Source organism: Hordeum vulgare, chromosome 2H (genome assembly GCF_904849725.1).
Source record: "Hordeum vulgare subsp. vulgare chromosome 2H, MorexV3_pseudomolecules_assembly, whole genome shotgun sequence".
NCBI lineage: Eukaryota > Viridiplantae > Streptophyta > Magnoliopsida > Poales > Poaceae > Hordeum > Hordeum vulgare.
In genome coordinates this window covers 394694513-394718638 of record NC_058519.1, presented here as the reverse complement: position 1 = coordinate 394718638, position 24126 = coordinate 394694513, and the positions used below count along the sequence as shown (strand labels likewise).

Sequence of the window (24126 nt, the reverse complement as noted above, 5' to 3'; positions counted from 1 at the left end):
GCTGATGCTGACCTAGTGAAGTTAAGAACCAGGGTGGCTGGCACTGAGCAAAAGAGTCAGATTTGGTTGAAGTTTCAGACTAGGGTCATTTTTGGCTGAACTTTCAATAGAGGGTCAATTTTGTCAATTTGCACCCAAAAATCTGTGGATTTAAATAATGAAAATGGCATCACCTTAGTCAGCAAAGCAATATCCAATGAGCTATACTCATCATATTTATAGTCCCTCACTTGCTCGGGCTTGTAATAGCTTTCCAAGCTTATAACTTCACAGCCAATTATATTGGCCATCTTCTGAGCTAAACTTGTTTTTCCTGATCCACTAGGACCACCTACAAATAAGGGCAGGAAAATAGTGACAACAGAGAAGAAACTTTCAATGAGAGGGAGAGAGAAATTCATCTTTCTTATAAAGTTCTAATAAACTAGTCATAAACCAGTGCAGGCTAAATTAAAGAGTAAACTTTCTTTAAAACTATTATTTTCAATTACACTAAACTAAGATTATAATTAATTTGCATGTGTTTTCCACCTTGATTGATTTGGTTATTACCAAACAATACATATTGAATTTATTTCGACTGGTACGATCTACAAACTGTGTGATGTGAATTCTGACCTTCTAACTATTATCTAATTCATTTTAACTTATCTTTTGACACGTGTGAACAGAAAGGCTGCCTCTGTTTAGCAGACAGTTTTTCCAGTACACATCTAGGTTTATTCGATGACCAGAAAGGTACAAGCAGCAAGTACTGGTATTAAAACTCAAGCAAGAAGGAACATGACACTTGAACACCAGTTACTCCTAAAAGAAAAACTGTACAGGGATGGATGTAATGCTCTATGAATCCAGCACAGTAGACATGACTTGTAAGAGAATACTCCCTCTGTAAACTAATATAAGACGTTTTAGATCACTACTTTAGTACCTTTTTTTGCAATGGCATAACTATCTTTTTCAGTCATGCAGTACAGTACATGTAAGAAATATCGATTCAATTAGTATTAAGTGGAACTTGGAGTAACTTAGGCTTCAAAAACACTTGAGTGATGATGACCATAAAGTGAACAAGAAAATATGAACTTGCTACGTACTAAGAATATCTGAGGCAAAGGGCTAAACATTTTGAGTTGTGCCTGCGAAGTGGTGTGGGTCCTAACTCTTAAGTACTTGTCAACAATCCTAAAGGAGATCCTTGGCATATAAATTTCACTTAAAATACTACACCAGTCGGCTGGAGTAACTTAGGCTTCAAAAACACTTGAGCGATGATGACCATAAAGTGAACAAGAAAATATGAACTTGCTACGTACTAAGAATATCTGAGGCAAAGGGCTAAACATTTTGAGTTGTGCCTGCGAAGTGGTGTAGGTCCTAACTCTTAAGTACTTGTCAACAATCCTAAAGGAGATCCTTGGCATATAAATTTCACTTAAAATACTACACCAGTCGGCTAGATTAGGTAAGGAATAAAAAGGGTCATCCATTACCAATCCCAACAATGACAGGAAATCCTTTGGTCTCCAACACTGCCTGAAAGACAACGATTAATGGAACATTCATAGATCTATGTATGCATAAACTACTGCCCGAAAAAAATATGCATGGTACCTCACCTGAATTGCTTGGACTGATAGAAGAAGACCCCTATCTAAGTCATAAGAATCTGGCAGGGGTGCTAGCTGGATGTTACTTCTTGAAGAAGAATCTGAGAATGTGTTAGAGATAATCATGAGATATTGTACAGCGGAAAACCCTAGAGTTGGTATTCCAACGAGACGAAACGGAAAAACGGGCTTCTCCTTTTTCATATAGATAACATGTGGAAAAGGCATCAGAGATTTCTAGTCTGAAGTGACAAATTGAAAACCTGGGATAAACTGCCATTTTCCAAGAGAAGGTTCCTGGTCGAACTTTTTGGGTGGAGACCTGGTCCATGGTTGCACAAAGTCATCAAGATTTGCAACTCTATCAGTAAGGACACGAATTGGTTTAGGCAGAGCAATTTTCTTTTCTTGACTGTCAGTCAGTAGTTTGCTAGAGACTGGTGGGGGTGTATTAACTCGTGGAACTCCTAAAAACAAACAAGATACATATTAGCAGACAGCTTTTACTGGAAAGTGGAAACACAAAATACTTAAACAAGACTTCTACCTTTGCTCTCCAGGATCATTTCTAGGTAAGACTTTGTTATCCATGGACCCTTTATGCCTAGATTAGAAGCTTCTGCTGCAACGATCTAAATTATGCAAGTAAGTAACATTTTTCGAATGCATCTGAAGTTCAATAATAACGAACATCAAAAGACACCTAAAGGTTCTAACATGTAGGACTTGAAGGAAATACGAATAATTTAGAATTCAAACGCACCCTTCCTTCACTTGAAAAGCAATAATAAAACAACTCAAAGGAAATTGAATAATTTAGAATTCAAAAGCACCCTTCCTTCACTTGAAAAGCGATAATAAAGCACAGTTAAAGCGCTAAGTTTATTAATTAAGAACGTAATTAGAAAGACACCTAAAGGTTCTAACATGTAGGACTTGAAGGAAATATGAATAACTAAGAATTCAAAAGCACCCTTCCTTCACTTTCTTTTCGAGAAAATGCAAGAGATTTTGCGTTTCATTGTATTAAAAAGAGAGAGAGTTGTTACAATCCTCCTAGGAGGCTATTACAGGTTCCGGAACATAAAATTCAGTGGACATCCCATGTTTGGGGGATGATGGCTCTAAGCCCTAGAGCACCAGCGCGTGCCCAGTGAGCGGCCTCGTCTTTAATCTTTGTGAGCATGGTGTCCACCGATGGTTGTCCTCTATTGAAAACGCAGTCGTTGCGCTGTTTCCACAACATCCATGGGACGAGGAGGGTCATGGTGCCCAGGCCTTCACGCATGGGCGATGGGACAGATTGCCTTGCAGATTGCCACGAGTCGAGTAGTGAGGGCTCGCTATCTGGTGGGGCGCAAGGGATCCGCAGCCAGTGCAGTGTTGCATGCCAGATCTGTCTGGTAAAGGGGCAGGCGAGGATGAGGTGGTGCATGGTCTCAGGTGCCTGGTCGTAGAGGGGGCATCGCGCGGGGTGTTGCAGCCCTCGGAGGGCAAGCCGGTCTGCGGTCCAACATCGGTCAAGGTGGGCAAGCCAGTGGAAGAAGCGAACGCGTGGAGGCCCCCAGTTCTTCCATGTGAGCTTCCAGACGAGGCAAGTAGTGGAGCCGGCGAAGGTGGCATTGTAAGAGCATCTCCACCCGTCCCCCCAGAAAGCCCCCCAGGAGCACTTTTTTAGCGCCGGCGGGCAGTCCCGCCCCCATGAGCTCAAATAGCACCGGATTTGGCCAAAATTACGACTGGCGATCCCAACCCAAACCCAGGATCCTGGCGGGCAGCTGGGAGCGCCGGTTCTATTTTGACGCAATGTAATTGGCCCACGTCGGCCACCAACCCCTCTCTCTCCTCTCTTTTCTCTTTCCTCTCTCCCACCAACCGCACAGGGAAGCAACCGCAGGTGCGACTGGAGGCCGTCCGAGGCGTCGCCGGGCACAGGGAGCGCCCTCGGGGCAGAGGCAGCGCTGCCTGCGCGCTCGGGTGGGCCGCCCTGACGCGGAGCTTGCCCTTGCTGCCGTCTCCGTCCATCCATAGCCATGGTCAGGAAGGACAAGAACACCACCGGCATGAGACTCCCGCCCCAGCACCAGGGGTTGGAGGTCAAGATCCCCAACTTCTTCCGCTGTCCGATCGCCCTCGACGTCATGAGCTCGCCGGTCAGCCTCTGCACTGGCGTCACCTACGATCGTGCCTTCATACAGAGGTGGCTCGACTCCGGCAACACCACCTGCCCGGCCACCATGCTCCCTCTCCCCTCCACAAATCTCACGCCCAACCTCACCCTCCGCGGCCTCATCTCCCACTGGTCCGCCTCCGCCGCCTCCTGCTCGCCCGTCGCCGGATCCGTCGTGTTCTTCGCCGGCCCTTCCCTCGCCGTGCTCGTCCACCAGGTCGCCTCCTCCGGCTCCGACCCCTCCGCCGCGCTCCGCGAGCTGGCGGCCTATCTATCTCCGACGACGACGTCGATGAGTTCGAGGAAAACACGCTCCTGGACGAGCTTTGCCGTTTCTTGGGCGGGGGCGCGGTTGGAAAACTTTGCCTCCCCTGATGGATAAGTCTCTGTACTAGGGTCTTTGTGGGGCTGCACCACATGGTCCTTGTGGCTGTTAGGATAGAATCCTTGACCACCAAGGACTGGCAGTTAGGATAGCATCTTAGACTAGCATCTTAGCAGCATCTTAGACTAGCATCTTAGCATATGCTTGGCTGGCTAGCAGCCTATAAATATGTATCCCCAACCCCTCAGGTTGGCATGGCATTGTGTGAGAAATAAACCAACAAAAATTGTCCCAACTCTCCTAGTGTCATCCACAGCTATCAATGCTCAGGCTGAAAGGTCTACCCCCCCCCCCCCCGGGCTAAAAATTACGTCGGCGCAACCCCAGACTGTTGAAAAATGCCTAGGGGGAGCAAACGGCTGGAGATGCTCTTACCAGATTTGGCGGAATAGGCGCCGTTTGCGCTCCATCTCCATATGAGGCGATCTGGCTCCGGAGAGAGGGTTGTGTCGTCGATCATGTGCCAAAGCTGGAGATACTACCCGATCTCATGGAGACCTATCGTGCCTTAGATGTCATGCGCCCAGCGGTTGGCCTGTAGCCCCTCTGCGACCGTCCTAATCTTGCGCCGGTGCTTTGGGATCCACACGTATAGGAGCGGGGCGATCTCACTGATGGAGCGTTCGCCGATCCATCGATCCTCCCAGAAAAGGGCTTCCCTACAGTTGCCCAGCTGCATAGTGGTGGAGGCGAAGAAAAATGTGCGCTCCTCGGCGGAGAGCTGTACGTCTAGGCCTGCCCATGCTCTAGTGTTGTCCGTGCGGCTGAACCAGGGCCATCGGGTGCGCAACGCGAGGCCGGAGCGTGCAAGGTTGCGGACGCCAAGACCGCCGAGAGAGATCGGTCTGGCCACTCGTTGCCAGTTGTTATGGCAGTGCCCGCCATTTGCCTCCGCACGCCCAGCCCAGAGGAAGTGCGTTGGATCTTCTCAAGTGCCTTGAGGGTCTTCTGGGGGGGCGGGGGGGCAACGCAAGAAGCTGGTGAATCGGGATTGCGCTGAGGATTGCCTTTACATACGCGAGGTGCCCGACCCTATTCATGAGGTACGCTTTCTGGCGGGGTAGCATGTTGGCGGTCTTGTCAACCCTGGACCCTTCCTTCACTTGAAAAGCAATAATAAAGCACTTTTAAAGCGCTAAGCTTATCAATTGAGAACATAATTAGAAATTACATCATCTACAAGTTCAAAACAGCCTTATAGCTCAACTAGAAGGGGGAATTTGGTAGAACTTCAGCTCCATGTATAATTACAGTTTTGACGTTACATGTATCACCCTGTTGTAAAAGGTTTGTTGCACAAATTCCTTCTACATGTAACCTAGGGCCTCATGGTAGTACAAGTTGCTATTCCTTTTTTTCGAGAAAACGCAAAAGGCATTTGCGCTTCTTTGCATTGAAAAGGAGTTCAGATACAATCGTCCTAGGACACGAATTACATTACGATCAGTGGACATCCCAGGTTTGTGGAATCACAAGCCGGAAGCCAGGTGCCCCGGCGGCCACCCAAGAACGGGCCTCGTCCTTGATCTTATCTAGAAGCGTATTCATGGATGGTGTTGCATTGTCAAAGACGCAGCTGTTTCTATGCTTCCAAACCATCCAGGGCACAAGCAACGCGGCTGATTTCAGGGCTTTGTGGAGGATCCGCGGCGTGTTCTCCTCAGCATGCATCCACCAGTCCATGAGCAAGGGCTCGCGGCTGGGTATAGGTGCTGGAATGCGAAGCCAGGCCAGGGTCTCATGACATGCCTCGCGAGCGAATGGGCATTCCAGCAGCAGGTGTCGTAAGGTTTCCGGCTCTTGATCGCATAGGAGGCGGTGTGGATGGTGTTGCAGTCCATGGCGGGCCAACCTCTCGGCAGTCCAGTAACTATCTTGGTTGGCCAGCCAATGGAAGAATTTGACCCTCAACGGCGCCCAACTTTTCCATATGAGCTTCAAGGAGTAGCAGGCCGTCGATCCATGGAATGTGGCCAAGTAACAGGACTTCGCAGAGTAGGTGCCGCTCGTTGTCCACTTCCAGATCAACTGGTCCGGGGCAGCCGAGAGCTCGATGTGTTGCATGATCTGCCAGAGCCAATAAAGGCCTCAGCCTCTCGGGTCATTTCTTTAACTGCTCTCACGGTCGATCTCTTTTCTGGGCAGCGTGACACTATCCACTACCACCAACAGACCACCGCCTCCTCTGCCTTGGACACTTCTGGAGAACTCGCTTAGCCTTCCTAGCTCTTGCTAATGTGCGACACATTCCCGTCACTAGGACTACCACTCGTCTTTGACTTTACTGCTGTTGGCGCCGTCTTTTGCTCATATCAACAACAAAAGATCCCAAACAAGTTGGGGTAGGCTAGAGGTGAAGCCCATAAGATCTCGCAACCAACTCATGGTTCTGGCACATGGATAGCAAGCTTCCACGCACCCCTGTCCATGGCTGGTTCTTTGGTGATACTCCAGATCGGCCAACAATAGTGATTCAAATTTGCAGGAAGGGATTCTTAATAAAAACCTGCCTAATACGACTACTAAACATATAAGAAGTACTCCCTCCGTTTCTAAATATAAGACCTTTTAGAGATTGTACTATGAACTATATACGGATGTACATAGACATATTTTAGAGTATAGATTCATTCATTTTGCTCCGTATGTAGTCTCCTAATAAAATCTCTAAAAGGTCTTATATTTAGAAACGGGGGGAGTAGCATGTTCAACTTGGTCTAGGATCACTCCGGATGTATGGCTGGACTCAGGATGGGTGCACCTAGCTGAACTCAACTTGGCTTGCACTGGAGACAAATCGGTTTGGTGTGGTGTTGTAAGCGTTTCCCCTGAACGAATCCGCAGCATCATTGATGATGCAGGAGGATGTAGTGTACAACTCAGCCATATAAATATATAGTATGTTCCAGATAAGAGGAGACTGGATCCATTGACCATTTAAAGGACCAAATTTGTTACAAGCCAGAAGCAAACAAACATCAGGCATATTCTAGGGTGTCCACAAGTATGTACTGCAAGAGTCAAGCTTCCAGTTTTAGCACAAGAACTTTCAAAATTATTTAGAGTGCCAGGATGAGGTTATAGACAGTACCAGAGATGAGGAAGAATAGTTGTTACAGGTGATCATGGTTTCTAACTTATTGTTGTTCCATACAAATATAATGTAAAAAAAAAAACTGTATCCAGGAGTTCATACCTTCCTACTTGGCCCTTTTAATACCAAAAAGGACTCGTTCAGGCTATCAATAGTCTCTGCTGCGATCAATAACTGATCTCTCTTGACAGTTCTGGATGTACGTTTAAAGCTAACGACAACACTATATCCCAAGGCCAACAATCCTCCAAGAGTTGTCCGTCCAACCTGACACGTTCAAAAATAGGTAAACACATAAGAAAGTCGAATCCAGTTGTAGTTCCTGTATTTGACGAGGAACTCAATCCACCATAAAATGCATGATATTTTTGGTAATCCGCGCTTCAACCCAGACCACATGCAGAGAAGACTACATCACCCATGTTCATTCACTTTCTACCTTTGGAAGTTGTATGTAACTCTAGTACATACTAAGCATTGGAAATAGCCAACAGGAGGGGGTATGCCAAGCAAAAATTGGTGCGAAGTTATCTAGAAATGGTACACCGACATGTATCTAGGAACAACTTTTTAATGCTGGAATGGCATCTATTCAGGAACAGACGGAGCATTCCTAACTACTGGGTTATTTTTAAGTTTGTCCAAACAAATGAAGTTGAAGGCTTGAAGCTACAGCTTCTGCTTCCAGTTATATATCTGGTAATGTGTTCTTAAGAAAAGAAAAAAATGTTCTATTTCATTTGCCTCTTACTGGGAAATTTTGCAAGGTAATACTGAAAGCAAATTATTTTATCATATACACTGGATAAGTTTAAAGTTCTGAGGTAAGACATCCATCAGAAATAAATGGACAAAGCTGCACATAATTCAATTGATTTATGCCAGACATTCTTACAAAACAATAGCCATGTCAATTTTGAATATGTTTATGAACAGCAGCATAACAGTTCACAAAAACATTTATGGTAGTAACCAGCAACAAATAATACCCACTTTAACAGATATCATTTTCTCTGTTGTATTTGTTATGTACTATAATGGATAAAATCAATTAAGAACAAATATCCTTCTCTTTTTCTTCCACTTTCATCAGTGATGGAAGCCATGCAGAAGAAACTGCAAGTGAATATGCAATAATGCAATAGCCAAAACACCTTTAGTTGCGTCTGGCCTCTTCCAAACATTGGTAAACAGCCAAACACATACTATTTGACCTTAGGCCATATGCAGTGAATTGGTCAACATACAGAGGACCTACTTTGAATCAGCCTGTTTTCCACAATGTTTCAGATCAAAGGGGGGGGCACGTTCACATTCCTTCATACGCCTCCCCCTACGCCCTCTATCTCGCGCACACGCAGTGTGTGAGTGGTCTTACTAAGTCAACCGCAATTCTCTTCCTGGTAGTTGGGGCTAATTTAAATATTCAATGTACATATCATGCTGTTATTATACGATTTAACAATTCCAGAAGTTTAGAATGATAAGTCATTACCTCAAACTCAGCTTTTGGACGGATGATAAAGAACTTGTCAACAATCCTCTGGTCCCCGAGAGACAGGTAGTATCTTATACCACATTGCGTAACTTTAATCCAATCATCAATTTTAATTTCTTCAGAAGCAAAAGGTGGCCTAAGGTACATCTCAATAAAGCTGAAAATAGTTTAAGAAAACAATTGTCAAAAGCTCAAACGTTGAACAGGCATATAAGCATGATGAATCTACCAGAGAACTTGGTATCAACAGAACAACTCTCAATGAATGTAAATATGAATTCAAAAAGGAAGGTAGAAAGGATACGCACTTCTCAGTTTCTGATTTACTTTTATCAAAAGAATAGAATTTCTGGCCATCTGGTGACTACAAAGACAATAGGCAAAGTAAGAATCAAAATATAAGAAAATAGTAGGCATAACAACAATTATGCAACAGTAGCTGCACATTCCGGTTGTAGGTTCCGTGTCAATATGTACACCTCCATTTCCTTTTATTATAATTTTGGATAATGACAGTCTCCACACACATCCTTGATTACTACTAGTTCTAATAATATGAAACTGCTTCTGATGACAAATATAATAGTACAATTTTCATGTGACAATTTTTTTGAAAGGTTTATTCAAGGCATTTTATGACATCAGGTAAGAGTACGATGAAGTAGTACGGTTGCGATTAATACTGACTGGATGAAAATACATGGTTGTATCCATCATCAGACAATATATCAATGTTTGACCAATGAGGCAATAAGCATTTCAATTAAATAATACTATCCTACATCGAAATGCAAATAAATGACAATTCTAAAACTGATACGGTCTCCAAAGTACAAATTTAACCAGCAATTTCCACTAAAAAATATCTATAGAACCCAATAAATTTACTATCACGTGCATTTTTTAAAGGCATATACTCACAATTTCATGAAACCCAAAGGAAACTCGTTGGGGCGTAACCCTCTTAGCGACGCGCCACATCGGAACCCGGGTGTGGTGTCAAATGGGCAAGGGCCGGGCCGTCACCCCCTTGGTGGCGCGCCGTATCTTGATCTGGATACGGTGATAAGTGAGCAAGGGTCGGGTCGCCGCATCCTTAGTGGCGCGCTGCACCGACGCCCCGGTGTAGTGAAAAATGAGCAAGAATCTCCGCATTTGACTCGACGAGTGCGGAGGGTAAGGAAGTTAGCCGAGCCTAGGAGGATACGCTTAGGTAGCTGGAACGTAGGGTCCCTGACGGGTAAGTTACGAGAGCTAGTTGATACGGCGGTGACGAGGCGTGTTGATGTCCTATGTGTCCAAGAGACCAAATGGAAGGGACAAAAGGCGAAGGAGGTGGAGGATACCGGCTTCAAGTTGTGGTACACGGGGACAACTTCAAACAAGAATGGAGTAGGCATCTTGGTCAACAAGAGCCTTAGGGATGGAGTTGTGGACGTTAATAGGCAAGGGGATCGGATGATCCTTGTCAAGCTGGTAGTTGGGGACTTAGTCCTCAATGTTATCAGCGCGTATGCCCCGCAAGTAGGCCACAATGAGAGCACCAAGAGGGAGTTCTGGGAAGGCCTGGAGGACTTGGTTAGGAGGGTACCTATTGGTGAGAAGCTCTTCATAGGAGGAGACCTCAATGGCCATGTGGGTACATCTAACACAGGTTTTGAAAGGGTGCATGGGGGCTTTGGCTATGGCATCAGGAACCAAGAAGGAGAAGATGTCCTGAGCTTCGCTCTAGCCTACGACATGGTTGTAGCTAACACCCTCTTTAGGAAGAGAGAATCCCATCTAGTGACGTTCAGTAGTGGTCTACACTCTAGCCAGATTGATTTTGTCCTCTCTAGAAGAGAAGACAGACGCGCTTGCATTGATTGTAAAGCGATACCTGGAGAGAGTGTTGTCCCTCAACATAAGCTTGTGGTTGCTGACTTCCGCTTTAGGATTCATGTCCAACGGGATAAGCACGCCAAAGTCGCTAGAACAAAGTGGTGGAAGCTCAAGGGGGAGGCATCCCAGGCTTTCAGGGAGAGGGTCATTAAGGAGGGCCCTTGGGAGGAAGGAGGCGATGCAAACTTGATGTGGACGAGTATGGCGACCTTCTTGCGGAAGGTCGCTGTAGAGGAGTTTGGGGTGACCAAGGGAAGTAGAAGGGAAGCTAAGGACACCTGGTGGTGGAACGATGAGGTCCAAAAGGTTATTAGGGAGAAGAAGGACTGTTTCAGATGCCTATATCTGGACAGGAGTGCAGCTAACATGGAGAAGTATAAGGTGGCGAAGAAGGCTACAAAGCGGGCGGTGAGTGAAGCGAGAGGTCGGGCGTATGAGGACCTCTACCAACGTTTAAACACTAAGGAAGGCGAAAGGGACATGTATAAGATGGCCAAGATTAGGGAGAGGAAGACGAGGGATGTCGGCGAAGTCAAATGCATCAAGGACGGAGATGATCAACTTCTTGTGAAGGATGAGGCGATCAAGCGTAGATGGCGGGAGTACTTTGACAACCTTTACAATGGAGAGGTTGACAGCTCTACCATTGAGCTAGACGACTCCTTCGATGATACCAGCATGTGCTTTGTGCGACGTATCTAGGAGTGTGAGGTTAAGGAGGCGTTAAAGAGGATGAAAGTAGGCAAGGCGATGGGTCCTGATGGTATCCCCATCGAGGTGTGGAGAGGCCTTGGAGACATAGCGATAGCATGGCTAACTAAGTTTTTCAACCTCATTTTTCGGTCAAACAAGATGCCCGAAGAATGGAGGCGGAGTATTTTAGTACCAATCTTTAAGAACAAGGGGGATGTTCAAAGTTGTACTAATTACCGCGGAATCAAGCTGATGAGCCATGCTATGAAGCTATGGGAGAGAGTCATTGAACACCGCTTAAGAAGGTTGACAAGCGTGACCAAAAACCAATTTGGTTTCATGCCTGGGAGGTCTACCATGGAAGCCATCTTCTTGGTACGACAGCTGATGGAGAGATACAGGGAGCAAAAGAAGGACCTTCATATGGTGTTCATTGATTTGGAGAAGGCCTATGATAAGATACCTCGGAATGTCATGTCGTGGGCCTTGGAGAAACACAAAGTCCCAATAAAGTACATTACCCTCATCAAGGATATGTATGATAATGTTGTGACAAGTGTTCGAACAAGTGATGGCGACACCGATGACTTTCCGATTAGAATAGGGCTACACCAAGGGTCAGCTTTGAGCCCTTATCTTTTTGATTTGGTGATGGACGAGGTCACAAGGGATATACAAGGAGATATCCCATGGTGTATGCTCTCTGCGGATGATGTGGTGCTAGTCGATGATAGCCGAACGGGGGTTAATAGAAAGTTAGAGTTATGGAGGCGGACTCTAGAATCGAAAGGTTTTAGGCTTAGTAGAACTAAAACTGAATACATGAGGTGCAGTTTTAGTGCTACTAGGCACGAGGATGGAGAGGTTAGCATTGGTGGGCAGGTGGTACTGGAGAGAGACACGTTTCGATATTTGGGGTCCATGTTGCAGAAGGATGGCGATATCGATGAAGACGTGGGCCACCGAATCAAGGTTGGGTGGATGAAGTGGCGCCAAGCTTCTGGCGTACTCTGTGACAAGAGAGTGCCACAAAAGCTAAAGGGAAACGCTTACTATCAGTAGGCTGGTAGGAAGCCAGCGACAGACCAATCGACGACCGTCATTTCAATAGAGATATGACGGTCACATATTGAGTTAAAGAAAAACTAAGTCCCCCGGCAAGGAACTAATTATCCGCAAACCCCGCACCCGGCAAGTAACTAATTATCCGCAAACCCTGCGCGTAACTTTCCCTAATTACTCTCCCCATATCCCTCCCAATTCCACTCGCCACCAGCACACGAACATCCCAGATCTCCTTCTCCCCTGGCATTGCACGCACCCTGCATCTCATCGTCGTCGAGCAGCACGGCCACTTCCGTCCCATCGATAGCGCCACTCTTCCGTATCTGTCGCGGTGCTCATCTCCAACCAAGGTGGCCGCTGGTGTGGTTCCCTAAGCATGCTCCCGGAGGATCACTAGAAGCCATAAGAATTTGTCGGCGCCCCTTTTGGATGTTCCTTTCTGCCGAATTCGTTGCGTCCATGTAGGTACTATTTTGAGATTGTACGAGTATATATAAGCTTTCAAATTTCCATGGGTACGTATTATATTGCTTCTTCGCGGCATACAATTCCCTTCATACATAAATAGTTGTAGTTCTTGACCATGTATAGTTTGCTCGCTTCATATGTTACATACATGCGCTTCTACACCGTGTTCATCTTTCTTCATTTGCATGCTTCATAATGTTTTGTAGGTGTTGTGTTTGAATTCAATCCAAACAAAAAAATAATAATTTCTGCAGGTTCGAAAACAGTGAAAGAACATGACGTGCCTCCTGTGAGCATACCACAATGATCAATATTAGGCCCGGTCTGCAACGTGAGATCAATTTGGAAGCAAGCTAGCAACTAGCAAGGCGCACACTCGGTAGCCAGATGTCTAGATCGTTCGCCTCTCAATGGCATCGACGCTCGCCGACGTTGACAACCGCAGATTTGTGGGAGAAATGAAGGTCGTCAAGACTAGGTCGGACACGGTGGGATGGAGCATAGAGGGGAACTATAGATTAGGAAGCACGATTTGTGTTTCGAAATATTACATCGATGTGATTAATTTCATCATTTATTGTGCTTCCACGTGATTTCTTTGCGAAGCAATTTAATTTCATTATATAACAAGAATGTAACAATTGCAATTACCGTTTGGTTCGACGAAATTTTATAAGTGATGGAAGCACAAGATAGATGCTTTCGAAACAAGCAGAAATATGTTTCTTTCTTACAATGTGCCATCATTCATGTTGTGCTTCCACGTGATTTCTTTGCGAAGCAAAATTTCCTTTATTTGAAAAAGTCGTTTCACATGCAATTTTATTACTATTTGGTTGGAAGCAATTTTATAGTTGACGGAAGCACGAGACTGATGCTTTTGAAACAAGTGGAAATATGTTCTTTCCTAACAATGCGTAATCATTCATGTTGTGCTTCCACGTGATTCGATTGCGAAGCAAAATTTTCTTGGTTGGAAGCAATTCTATAGTTGATGGAAGCACCAGGTTGATGCTTTTGAAACAAGTCAGATTTTTTTTATATGAAGGAAACAAATCACTCTTTGGTTGGATGAGTTCTCTAGTCGATGGAACAATGCTTCTAGCACAAAATATTTTTTCTATTTGAAGGATATTGGTTTGGAAGCAAATATTAGAAACTAAGCTGGATGCAAATATTTAGTGTCATGCATCATGTTTCCTTGACCGGGAAGGATCAATCAACATACTCAGCGCATAATTAGTGGAGGATAGAGAAGTTAGCGGCCGGAGAGGACATGGTCCATGATCAGTTACGAGAAGCACCTAATTAACGAAGGAAAGAGACAACTCAACGCCTGACTCGTCCCTACTAGATCGGACAGGTATCATGGTTTTAATCCTACGGTCAAGGGCTAGTCCGATAGAATACAACATATCAGTAGTCTGATGGCTAGTGTTTCCCAAAGCTAAAAGGCAGGTTTTATAGGACAGCTATCCGACCTGCGATGTTGTATGGCGCGGAGTGTTGGCCAACCAAGAGACGACATATCCAACAGTTAGGTGTAGTAGAGATGCGCATGTTGAGATGGATATGTGGCCACACAAGGAAGGATCGGGTACAGAATGACGATATACGAGAGAGACTTGGGGTAGCACCGATTGAAGAGAAGCTGGTCCAGCATCGTCTCAGATGGTTTGGACATATTCAACGGAGGCCACCGGAAGCGCCGGTGCATAGCGGACGGATAAAGCGTGCTGAGAATGTTAAGAGGGGTCGTGGTAGACCAAACTTGACATGGGAGGAGTCCGTTAAGAGAGACTTGAAGGTTTGGAATATCGACAAAGACTTAGCCATGGACAGGGGTGCGTGGAAGTTAGCTATCCACGTTCCAGAGCCATGACTTGGCTTCGAGATCTTATGGGTTTCAACTCTAGCCTACCCCAACTTGTTTGGGACTGAAAGGATTGGTTGTTGTTGTTGTTTTTGTTGTTATATACTCACAATTTCATACATCTGACCGAAACATTCATAAAGACATTAATGGCCAAAGTTAAAGTGGTTTGACTGCATGCAGTCTAGAATGCAAACATAAAAAAGGTAGTGATAAGCAATACAAGTCCTAGCAATGATGTTCTACGCCTCAATCTACTATTCCACAGAGAAGTAGATTTGTGTTAAGCTTCATGCACTAGCCAAGGCAACCAAAAGTCCGAACTGATGAAAAGGGCTAGTGCAATCCACATATATTGTAACACCCCCTCTCACGTGTGACGGGGAATAGAAGTCAACACATGCAACCGAAAGAGAGTGACGGCGCGCGAAACTCACGTATGACTCAAGACCTTAGCTCTGATACCATGTTAAGCTCCATGCACTAGCCAATACAACCAAAAGTCCGAACTGATGTAAAGGGCTAGGCAATCCACATATACACTTCAACATGTTAAGCTTCATGCGCTAGCCAACGCAACCAAAAGCCCGAACTTATGGAAAGGGCTAGGCAATCCACATATACACTTCAACTGATAGAAAGGGCTAGGCAATCCACATATACACTTCAACACCCCCTCTCACGTGTGACGCGGAAAGTCAACACGTGGATAGACTCAGAGGTATGGCTCAAAAGGCCTATACGTGGACAAAGGGGGGCAGCAACAATTTTTTAGATAAACTGCGAAAGCCGGGACTTGAACTCAAGACCTTAAGCCCTGATACCATGTTAAGCTTCATGCACTAGCCAACGCAACCAAAAGTCCGAACTGATGGAAAGGGCTAGTGCAATCCACATATACTGTAACAATTTGCACTGTCACATAATAGTCATTTAAACTGAAGAGGAAGGGAATATTGTCAGTGTAAACAAAGATGACAAGCTATGCTGCTGGGCCGTTAAGGTAAACAGCGCAATACTATGTTTCATTTCGGTGCTCTGATACCCACTAGCAAAGAACAGGCTTTGCCCCAGCTTGGGGTTTTCAGCCTAAGCTCTTCCAATCAAAGGTTAGTTTACTTGACTAGGCGTGAACGAAAGCTGCTGCGTTATATTACAAAAAAACTGCATGCACAACATGTTGTTAATCAACTGGAAACCATTGCTGACCTCATTTTTGCATTTCAGTTTGTAGTACGGCTCACGGAATGAGCAGACGAAGCTGTTATCGATTCTAATCTGCACCAGCAACTCAAATAGGTTATGTCCAGACCGAATGTATAAATGGTAGCCACAGACTAAAGGAAAACAGAGAATTACAGAAATTATATACTTGAGCATGATGCAGGTCTGGCTCGATGTGCTTTCTGAACAGCGGAAATATGCTATCAATCAGATAGTCCAATGAACAAGAATCTCCAATATCATGCTGAACTTTAGAAAGCAGGCTAAAATGAACACCACCAACCTGAAATTGTGCAAAACTTAGACATTAACTTAAGCCATTACTATTATCATGTAATAAAAAGATTCCCAACCAATGTTTTACCACAGCAACACGAATATCGAGCAGTGACCTTAGTGTTGAATGCAGAGCATAAGCACCATCAACAATCACCTACAACGATAACTTGTATCAATATAGCAAGATGATCTGATCCTAAGGTTGTCAATAATGTCTAGCATGTAGTCTTAGATATCACACCACTCCAGATGATGAAATCTTCAGTTGCCTCCATCCTGTACGTTTCTTCTCTTGAAAATCAACCAGTGGCATCAATGTATCTTTGCCCCTCACTAGATCCTGCTAAGCAAACATGATTGTAAGGATACTTGTCATACACCTAAATAAGTAGAAAATTCAATATAGCAAGCAAGCAAAGAATATTACGTTCAAACATTACCTAACAGTGGTTACAAACAGAATATTGATTTGATAAGAACATCAAGTGTGGATAACAAGAGCGATCATTACTTTTGGAAACATGGACAAAACAGAAATTCCAATTTGTGTACTCCAGCTGGTAAAGCATGGCCCAACAAGACCAAATCAATCTGCTGCCAGATGCTCAATTAAAAGGTAATGGTACACCAGAGAGATTGATCTTTTAAGATCAGAACTGTAAACTCATTCACAAAAGGCATGGTTTGAAAATTTGCCCAATGAAATGAGATTCAATTTATTATATATTTGCAAATAAGCAGATCAGAACCAATGCAAATTTGAATTGGGTCCCCGGATTATTTTACCTATATTCTGATCATGCAAATGAGTGCTCCGCTAAGATCATGTACTACATTTTGTATGTAAAACACCGCGAAAATAAAAAGTCTAGAGGAAAAACAAGATCATGCAGCCCATGCACAAATGCATAAGAACAAAACCGAGCCTAGTCAATGCCAAGAGCATGCTCAACAGGTGAGATGTGTTAGGAATAAGCAACTTAGTATTCCAATGAGGCCATAGGCCGATATATATACATGTACAAGTGTGGAACATATGCAGGAAACCCCTTATATAATGGGATAAATACAAAGGGGTACATGACTATATTATATGTACTCTAACACCCCCCCCTCAAACTCATGGTGGATGAACAACACTGAGTTTGGAGAGATAGAAGCAATGTTGCGCTCTAGTCTGGGCCTTTGTAATAACCTGATCCTGCACACCAGCGCGCACATAGAAAGCATCAACGCCAATATGCTTGGTGAGCTCATGCTTCACAGGATCGCGCGCAATGCTAATAGCACCTGTACTATCAGATAAGAGCAGAGTTGGTGTAGTGACAGAAACACCAAAATCCTGAAGTAACCACCGTAACCAAGTCACCTCTGTCGTCAAAAGAGCCATCGCTCGCAACTCAGCCTCCGCACTCGAACGGGAAACTGCGGTCTGTTTCTTTGTCTTCCAGGCAATGAGAGAACGACCAAGAAAAACATAGTAAGCAGAAAGTGAACGGCGATCTGAAGGATCACTAGCCCATGTAGCATCCGAATAGGCCTGAAGATGTAAAGAACTGGAGCGAGGAAAGAATAGACGGTGAGAGATCGTGCCCCGAAGATATCGGAGAACACGAAGGAGGTGATTATGGTGAACCGAGGTGGGAGCGGAGACGAACTGACTCAGAATATGAACCGGATAAGAGATATCCGGATGAGTGACAGCTAGATAGACAAGACTGCCAACAAGATGACGATAACGCGTCGGGTCAGGCAGGGGATCATCATCAATATCACGAAGGTGAACATTGAGCTTCATGGGAGTCTCAACAATGCGCTCGTCAGTAAGAGCAGCACGAGCAAGAAGATCCTAGATATACTTTTCCTGGGATATAAAAAAGGCATCAAAGGTAGAAGAGACTTCAATCCCAAGAAAGTAGCGAAGAGGTCCAAGATCAAACATAAGAAACTGCTCACTAAGACGGGCCTTTACAAAGGCAATATACTCGGGGTCATCACCAGTGATGATCATGTCATCAACATAGAGAAGAAGAAGAGTCCGACCACGAGGAGAAAGGCAAATCGCTCAAATTAGGCAGGGGGCTTGCTTAAGGCCATAGAGAGAGCGACGAAGACGACATACCATGCCATCACGAACAAAATACCCAGGTGGTGGCTGCATGTACACCTCCTCACGCAGCTCACCATTCAGAAAGACATTCTTAACATCAAGCTGAGATACAGACTAGTGGCGTACAGAGGCCACGGCAAGAAGTGTACGAATAGTGGTCATATGGGCCACAGGAGCAAAAGTCTCGTCGTAATCACAACCATGCTCCTGCTGAAAGCCACGAGCCACAAGACGGGCTTTATAACGCTCAAGAGAACCATCAGAGCGAGTCTTAACCTTGTAGACCCACTTACAAGTGATGGGACGGACACCGGGGGTAAGGGAAACAAGATCCCATGTACCAGTGCGTTCAAGAGCAGCAATCTCCTCTGTCATCGCAAACTGCCATTCAGGATGAACAACAGCCTGACGATAGGAAGTCGGCTCAAGAACAGCAGCACCAACGGTGGGAAATCCAAGGCGATCAACAGGCGGACGAGGGCGAGAACGCAAGCCATAGGGAGGCTGAGACGAGGATGACGACATATCCGCAGAGTCATCCACATGACGTGAACGACGAGTGTAACACTGAGGAAAAGATGGAACAATGCAAGGAGGGATCGCCAAGGTAGAATCGGGGGGTGAAGACGAAGATGTCACCGGAGATGAAAGTGCAGAATCCGGTGACATACTAGGGGAGGAGACCGTGGGAGATGGTGGTGGCAAATCGGCAAGAGGTGGAGAAGCAGAGGGAGCGGAACGAATAGGCAAAGGCTCGATGTGGGTGAGAGGTGTATCAGGAAAAGTAAGGAAAGAGATATCCTCCACTGAAAAGGTCGAGGAAGATGGGCGTGGGTAGAAGGGACGAGACTCATCAAAAGTCACATCCCGAGAGATACCCATCCGACGACCGATAGGATCCCAACAACGATAGCCCTTATGCTCATCACTGTAGCCTAAGAAGACACACTCAACAGACTGAGCGGTCAGTTTGGTGCGTTCGCGAGGGGCAAGAAGAACATAGCAAACACAACCAAACAAGCAAAGCATCGAATAATCGGGAGAACGATCAAAAAGACACTCGAAAGGAACAGCGCCCTGTAGAGCAGCGGAAGGTTGTAGATTGATGAGATAGGTGGAGGTGGAGACGGCCTCAGCCCAAAAATGAGGCGGGAGAGAAGCAGCAATCATCAATGCACGAGCCGTCTCAAGAAGATGACGATGCTTTCGCTCAGCCACGCCATTCTGAGCGTGAGCCACAGGACAAGAGAACTGAGAAAGAGTCCCTTGCTCAGCAAGAACACCACGCAACATCTTAGAAATATACTCGCTAGCGGAATCAGCACGAAACACACGAATGGGCGAAGAGAACTGAGTGTGAACCATGGCAGCCAAACGCTTATAAATAGACAACACCTCACTACGAGAAGTCATGAAATAAAGCCATGTGTAACGAGAGAAATCATCTATGAAAATGATAGTATTTATGACCCCTTTTCGAAGCGAAGGGAGCCGAACCCCATACATCAGAATGGACTAAATCAAAAGGACGCTTAGACACTGACTCACTATGTGAATGTGGTAACTGAATCTGCTTGCCAAGACGACAACCTCACTATGTGAATTTGGTAACTGAATCTGCTTGCCAAGACGACAACCCTGACATTCTAAAGAGACAGCTCCTGAGACAGACCCCAGAAGACCTCGACGAACTAAAGACGACAAACGAGAACCACAAAGATGACCAAGTCGATGATGCCACTGCTGGAAGGAACCAATAGCGGAGGCGACCGAAGCGGGGGAACTGGCGATGGTGGTGGCAGCGGAAGGAACATGAAGCCAGTCTAACTCCCAAAGACCCTAAGAATCACGGCGGCAAGGGCCAGCCCCAACCAGAGTGTGCGTGCGACGGTCCTGGACAGAACAAGAGTCAACGTCAAGGATGACGCGACAACCAGAATCAGCAAGTTGACCAGCAGAAAACAGATTCATGGTAAGTCGAGGAACATGAGCAACATCAGGGACAGAATAAGGAGTGGTAAGATTGCCTCTACTAACAACAGAAAGAGGAGTACCATCAGCAGTGAGGACATGAACAGGAGAATCAAGCGATTGAAGAGAGGACAGAGTGGAAGAATGAGAAGACATATGAAAAGAAGCTCCAGAGTCCAGAACCCATGGGGATGTACCTGACTGTGTAGAAGGTGGTTGCTCAGTGCGAGAAGCATCAGTCACAGAACCAGCAGTACCCGTCGAGGAAGAACCTGAAGCAGCGAGCAGACGCTTAAGTCTCAGAATATCCTGCTCAGTCAAAGCGGTGGCTGAAGTTGTCGAGGTAGTAGACGAAGTCCCTGAAGATGATGATCGCGCCTTACGCGGGTGTTTCCTCTTCTGGAAGCACTGGGACTCAACAAGTCAACATGACCATCCAGGTTGCAGTAGCCGCAATGTGGACGGGGCGGCCCGAGCCGCCAGGGGGAGTGGGCAAGAGCGGCGGAGCACTCGAGCGAGAAGGGGTCCGTGCAGCATGTGACGTAGTGGGAGCTCGAGCAGCGAGCACAGAGGGAACCTCCAGCAAACCAGCGCCACGTAAGCGAGTCTCCTCGGCGCCAATCTCAGAAAGCGCCTCCATGAGAGAAATACGGCCACGAGCAAACAACTGAGCACGCCGGGGCTCAAACTCCTTACGGAGCCGAGACAGGAACTAGTAGACGCGATGAAACTCCAAATTGGCCTGGACAGCCTGGGAACAAGGGCAAGTACGACAACCAGCACTGCGGAGAGAATCAAGCTGGCGCCAGATAGCAGAACTCTGTGCATAGAATTCATCAACATTTGAGTCACCTTGCTGAAGAGCATGCTCCTGACGGACCACAGAGAGGTATTAGGCATCACCAGAGGGCTCATAGCGCTGACGAAGACGGGTCCACATCTCAAAGACAGTAGGAAGGCCTAGAAACTCAGAGGCAAACTGAGGCTGAACACTAGCAGTGAGAACAGCTGCAGCACGAGCATCATCATCAACCCACTGGGTGTAAACAGATAAAGCACCATGATACGTCTGAAGAGCCTCCTCATAACCCAAAAACTTCTCATCATAAGCACGATCAGCAGCCTCATTAGCAAGCTTAGCCGCATCCTTTGCGGCCTGATTAGCATCCGCAGGAAGAACCGGTGGCTTCGGCAGAGTAGGGGCCACAGGAGGAACCGGACGTGGCGGACAGCAGACCTCGCCAGAAAGAACGCCCCATAGACGGATGCCACGCATATGGATGCACATGAAGCCAACAAACTCGGTGTAGTTAGAGCCATGAAAAATCATCGGGCAACGAGGAACAGCAACATAGCCCGATGGAGAAGACGTTTTTTTCTTTCTTTTTTTTCTTTCTTTTTTTTGGAATAAGCAGAGATCACGAGAACCGGATAAGGAAGGGAAACCGGGATCGGGAGGGGAGGCTGGAGGCGGCGGGATCCAGCAGTAGTAGACGGCAACAGGTGGAAGCGGCGGGATCCAGCAGCAGGTGGTGGGATCCGCGGTTGAAGGCTTCGGGGGAACCGATCCGGCTGGGAGGACGGGCGGAACGGGGGCGGCTGGCGGCGGCGGAAGGCTTCGAGCGGGACGGGAGACCGAAGCGGCGGCTTCGATCGGGGCGGGACGGGCAGGAGGCGATCCGATCGGGAGGATTCGACGCGGCAGCAGCTGGATCAGCAGCGGGATCCGGCGGGATCGATCCAATCGGGAGGATGAGATCGAGCGGGACGGGAGACCGGGGCAGCGGCTTCAATCGGGGCGGGAGGAGGAGATCGAGGACGAGCTCGATCGGGAGCAGAGAGACGGATCAATCGCACGAGTTGCAGCGTGCAGAAAATTGACCTAGCTCTAATACCATGTTAGGAATAAGCAACTTAGTATTCCAATGAGGCCATAGGCCGATATATATACATGTACAGGTGTGGAACATATGCAGGAAACCCCTTATATAATGAGATAAATACAAAGGGGTACATGACTATATTATATGTACTCTAACAAGATGTGCTTTGTGTCCAATGGCCATGTTGATCAAGTTAGATAATCAAGTAGGAACATATGCACGGAACTTAAGGATGGTATGTAGCCCATGTATACATGTCTTTGTGTCATAAGTTAATTTCTTTTACTACTCTATTTCACAATATCTGTCAAATCTCATACCTAGGAGGCACAACATTGAAATAATATAATTGGTGTAGGTGATCATGCTTGCTCTCATGAGATAGATTATTAACATATTTATCTGATAAAAGCAAGCATTATCCAGTTCCATCAAATATTTATGTTTTCTGCCTCTGTTAACATTTTGGTAGCATTTTGGCCACTAATGACAAGATTCTGATCCCTTCTGAGAGACAATCAACAGCCTGTTTGGTAACCAGTTGGGTAGGGGAATGAGAGTTTGCATCAGGGGTTTACAAAGGGATTAGGCATGGGAAGTAGATTTTCACTCCCATTTCCCTTGTTTGGTTTACGTTGGGAATTAATGTGGGATGAAACTCTGTCCACGAATTAACAAAGTACCCCTTGGGAAGAAAACGGTGGGAATTGGCTTCCTCAACTCCCATTCCCCTTCCTACTTAAACTCCCATTCCCTCTAATCAATCAGTGGACTTCTAATCTCTGCACCCCTCAACTCCCATTCCCCATCTCTAATTCCCACGAACCAAACATGCTAAGCACTCTGAACCATTTACCGGAAAACAGTCGTAAGACAGATTTTGGTTCTTTTTTAACATGAGCTTACTTCCAAAGCCAAGAAAGTAAATACATAAAACAATCAAACATTATAATAGCCCCTGCTGGTATGAGTAAATAAAGTATTCTGCAGCATCCAGATGTATGAGGGTTGGGGTGGAAAGCAACAGTGCAACAAAGATGCAAATGAAAGAATAAATCCTTTTCCCATGTTGGCTACCCCCATCTATTCTGCTTGCCAAATTTATATGGCAACTTCTCTAGTTCAACTACATGGTATAAAACCGCTAGGCGCGATCATCTTCCATCGACTTCTCGAACATGTGCATCCTAAGTCATACAGTTAGGCCAGACATGTTAATCATAAGTCAAACAGTTAGGCTTGGACCTTACTCCTGAGGTGGCTAAAAGATCATTAAGATGTGACGGTTACCATTTCAAAAAAAATAATCACAATACTGAAGTTGGTGTTTCGGCCAAATTTTACGGAGCATAAGCGTCTTTGGACTCTGTTCTATTATTTGCTTGCATAGAGGACTATAACAGAAAATGGCACCAACACAAGAAACTGGGCACTCCTCTTTCTGGAAATAACTCCACTTTACCCGTATGCAGCCACCCATGAAGGCATAAATTGTACTAGTACTAGTATTCTCCTTCAACGGCAGCAACCATTACACGCGTCTACAGAACATGATCGAGCAAGGAATCTACGCCCACCATTTCTGGCTACACTGACCCGTCATTAAAGCAAACAAGCTGCACGCATCCAATCCCACCCGCAAGTCGAACGGCTCCGAGAGAAGCGGACACGGACCTGGAGGTTGCACGCGAGGGCGTCGAAGTCGATGGAGTCGATGTCGCTCCCCTCGTCAGCCCCTGCCCCCGTACGGTAGTTCTCCATGGAGACGACCACGACGCACCCCAGCACCGATGCCACCTTCTCCGCCAAGCTGCGCAGAACGGCACCACCACCCCAAAATGAACCACCAATCAGCTCCTTACCAAACGAAATAGATAGCATCGGACAGCCATCGCGACACGGTCGCACGGGTGGGGGAGAAT

At 46.0% G+C, this 24126-nt stretch overlaps 1 protein-coding gene across 1 annotated transcript in view; it reads right to left on the bottom strand.

The window, feature by feature from the left end:
* Nucleotides 1–24126, bottom strand: part of LOC123426402 — a 54043-nt gene that overhangs the window by 29466 nt on the left and 451 nt on the right. Inside the window, exons 3-15 of the mRNA XM_045110236.1 lie at nt 23879–24014; nt 16482–16580; nt 16326–16394; nt 16110–16244; nt 15947–16015; nt 9066–9121; nt 8755–8914; nt 7362–7526; nt 2158–2242; nt 1874–2077; nt 1620–1711; nt 1494–1536; nt 174–331 (exon numbers count right to left, since the gene is read on the bottom strand). Of these exons, the coding sequence (XP_044966171.1) occupies nt 174–331; nt 1494–1536; nt 1620–1711; nt 1874–2077; nt 2158–2242; nt 7362–7526; nt 8755–8914; nt 9066–9121; nt 15947–16015; nt 16110–16244; nt 16326–16394; nt 16482–16580; nt 23879–24014 (1471 nt within the window). The remainder of the gene's footprint in view (nt 1–173; nt 332–1493; nt 1537–1619; nt 1712–1873; nt 2078–2157; nt 2243–7361; nt 7527–8754; nt 8915–9065; nt 9122–15946; nt 16016–16109; nt 16245–16325; nt 16395–16481; nt 16581–23878; nt 24015–24126) is intronic.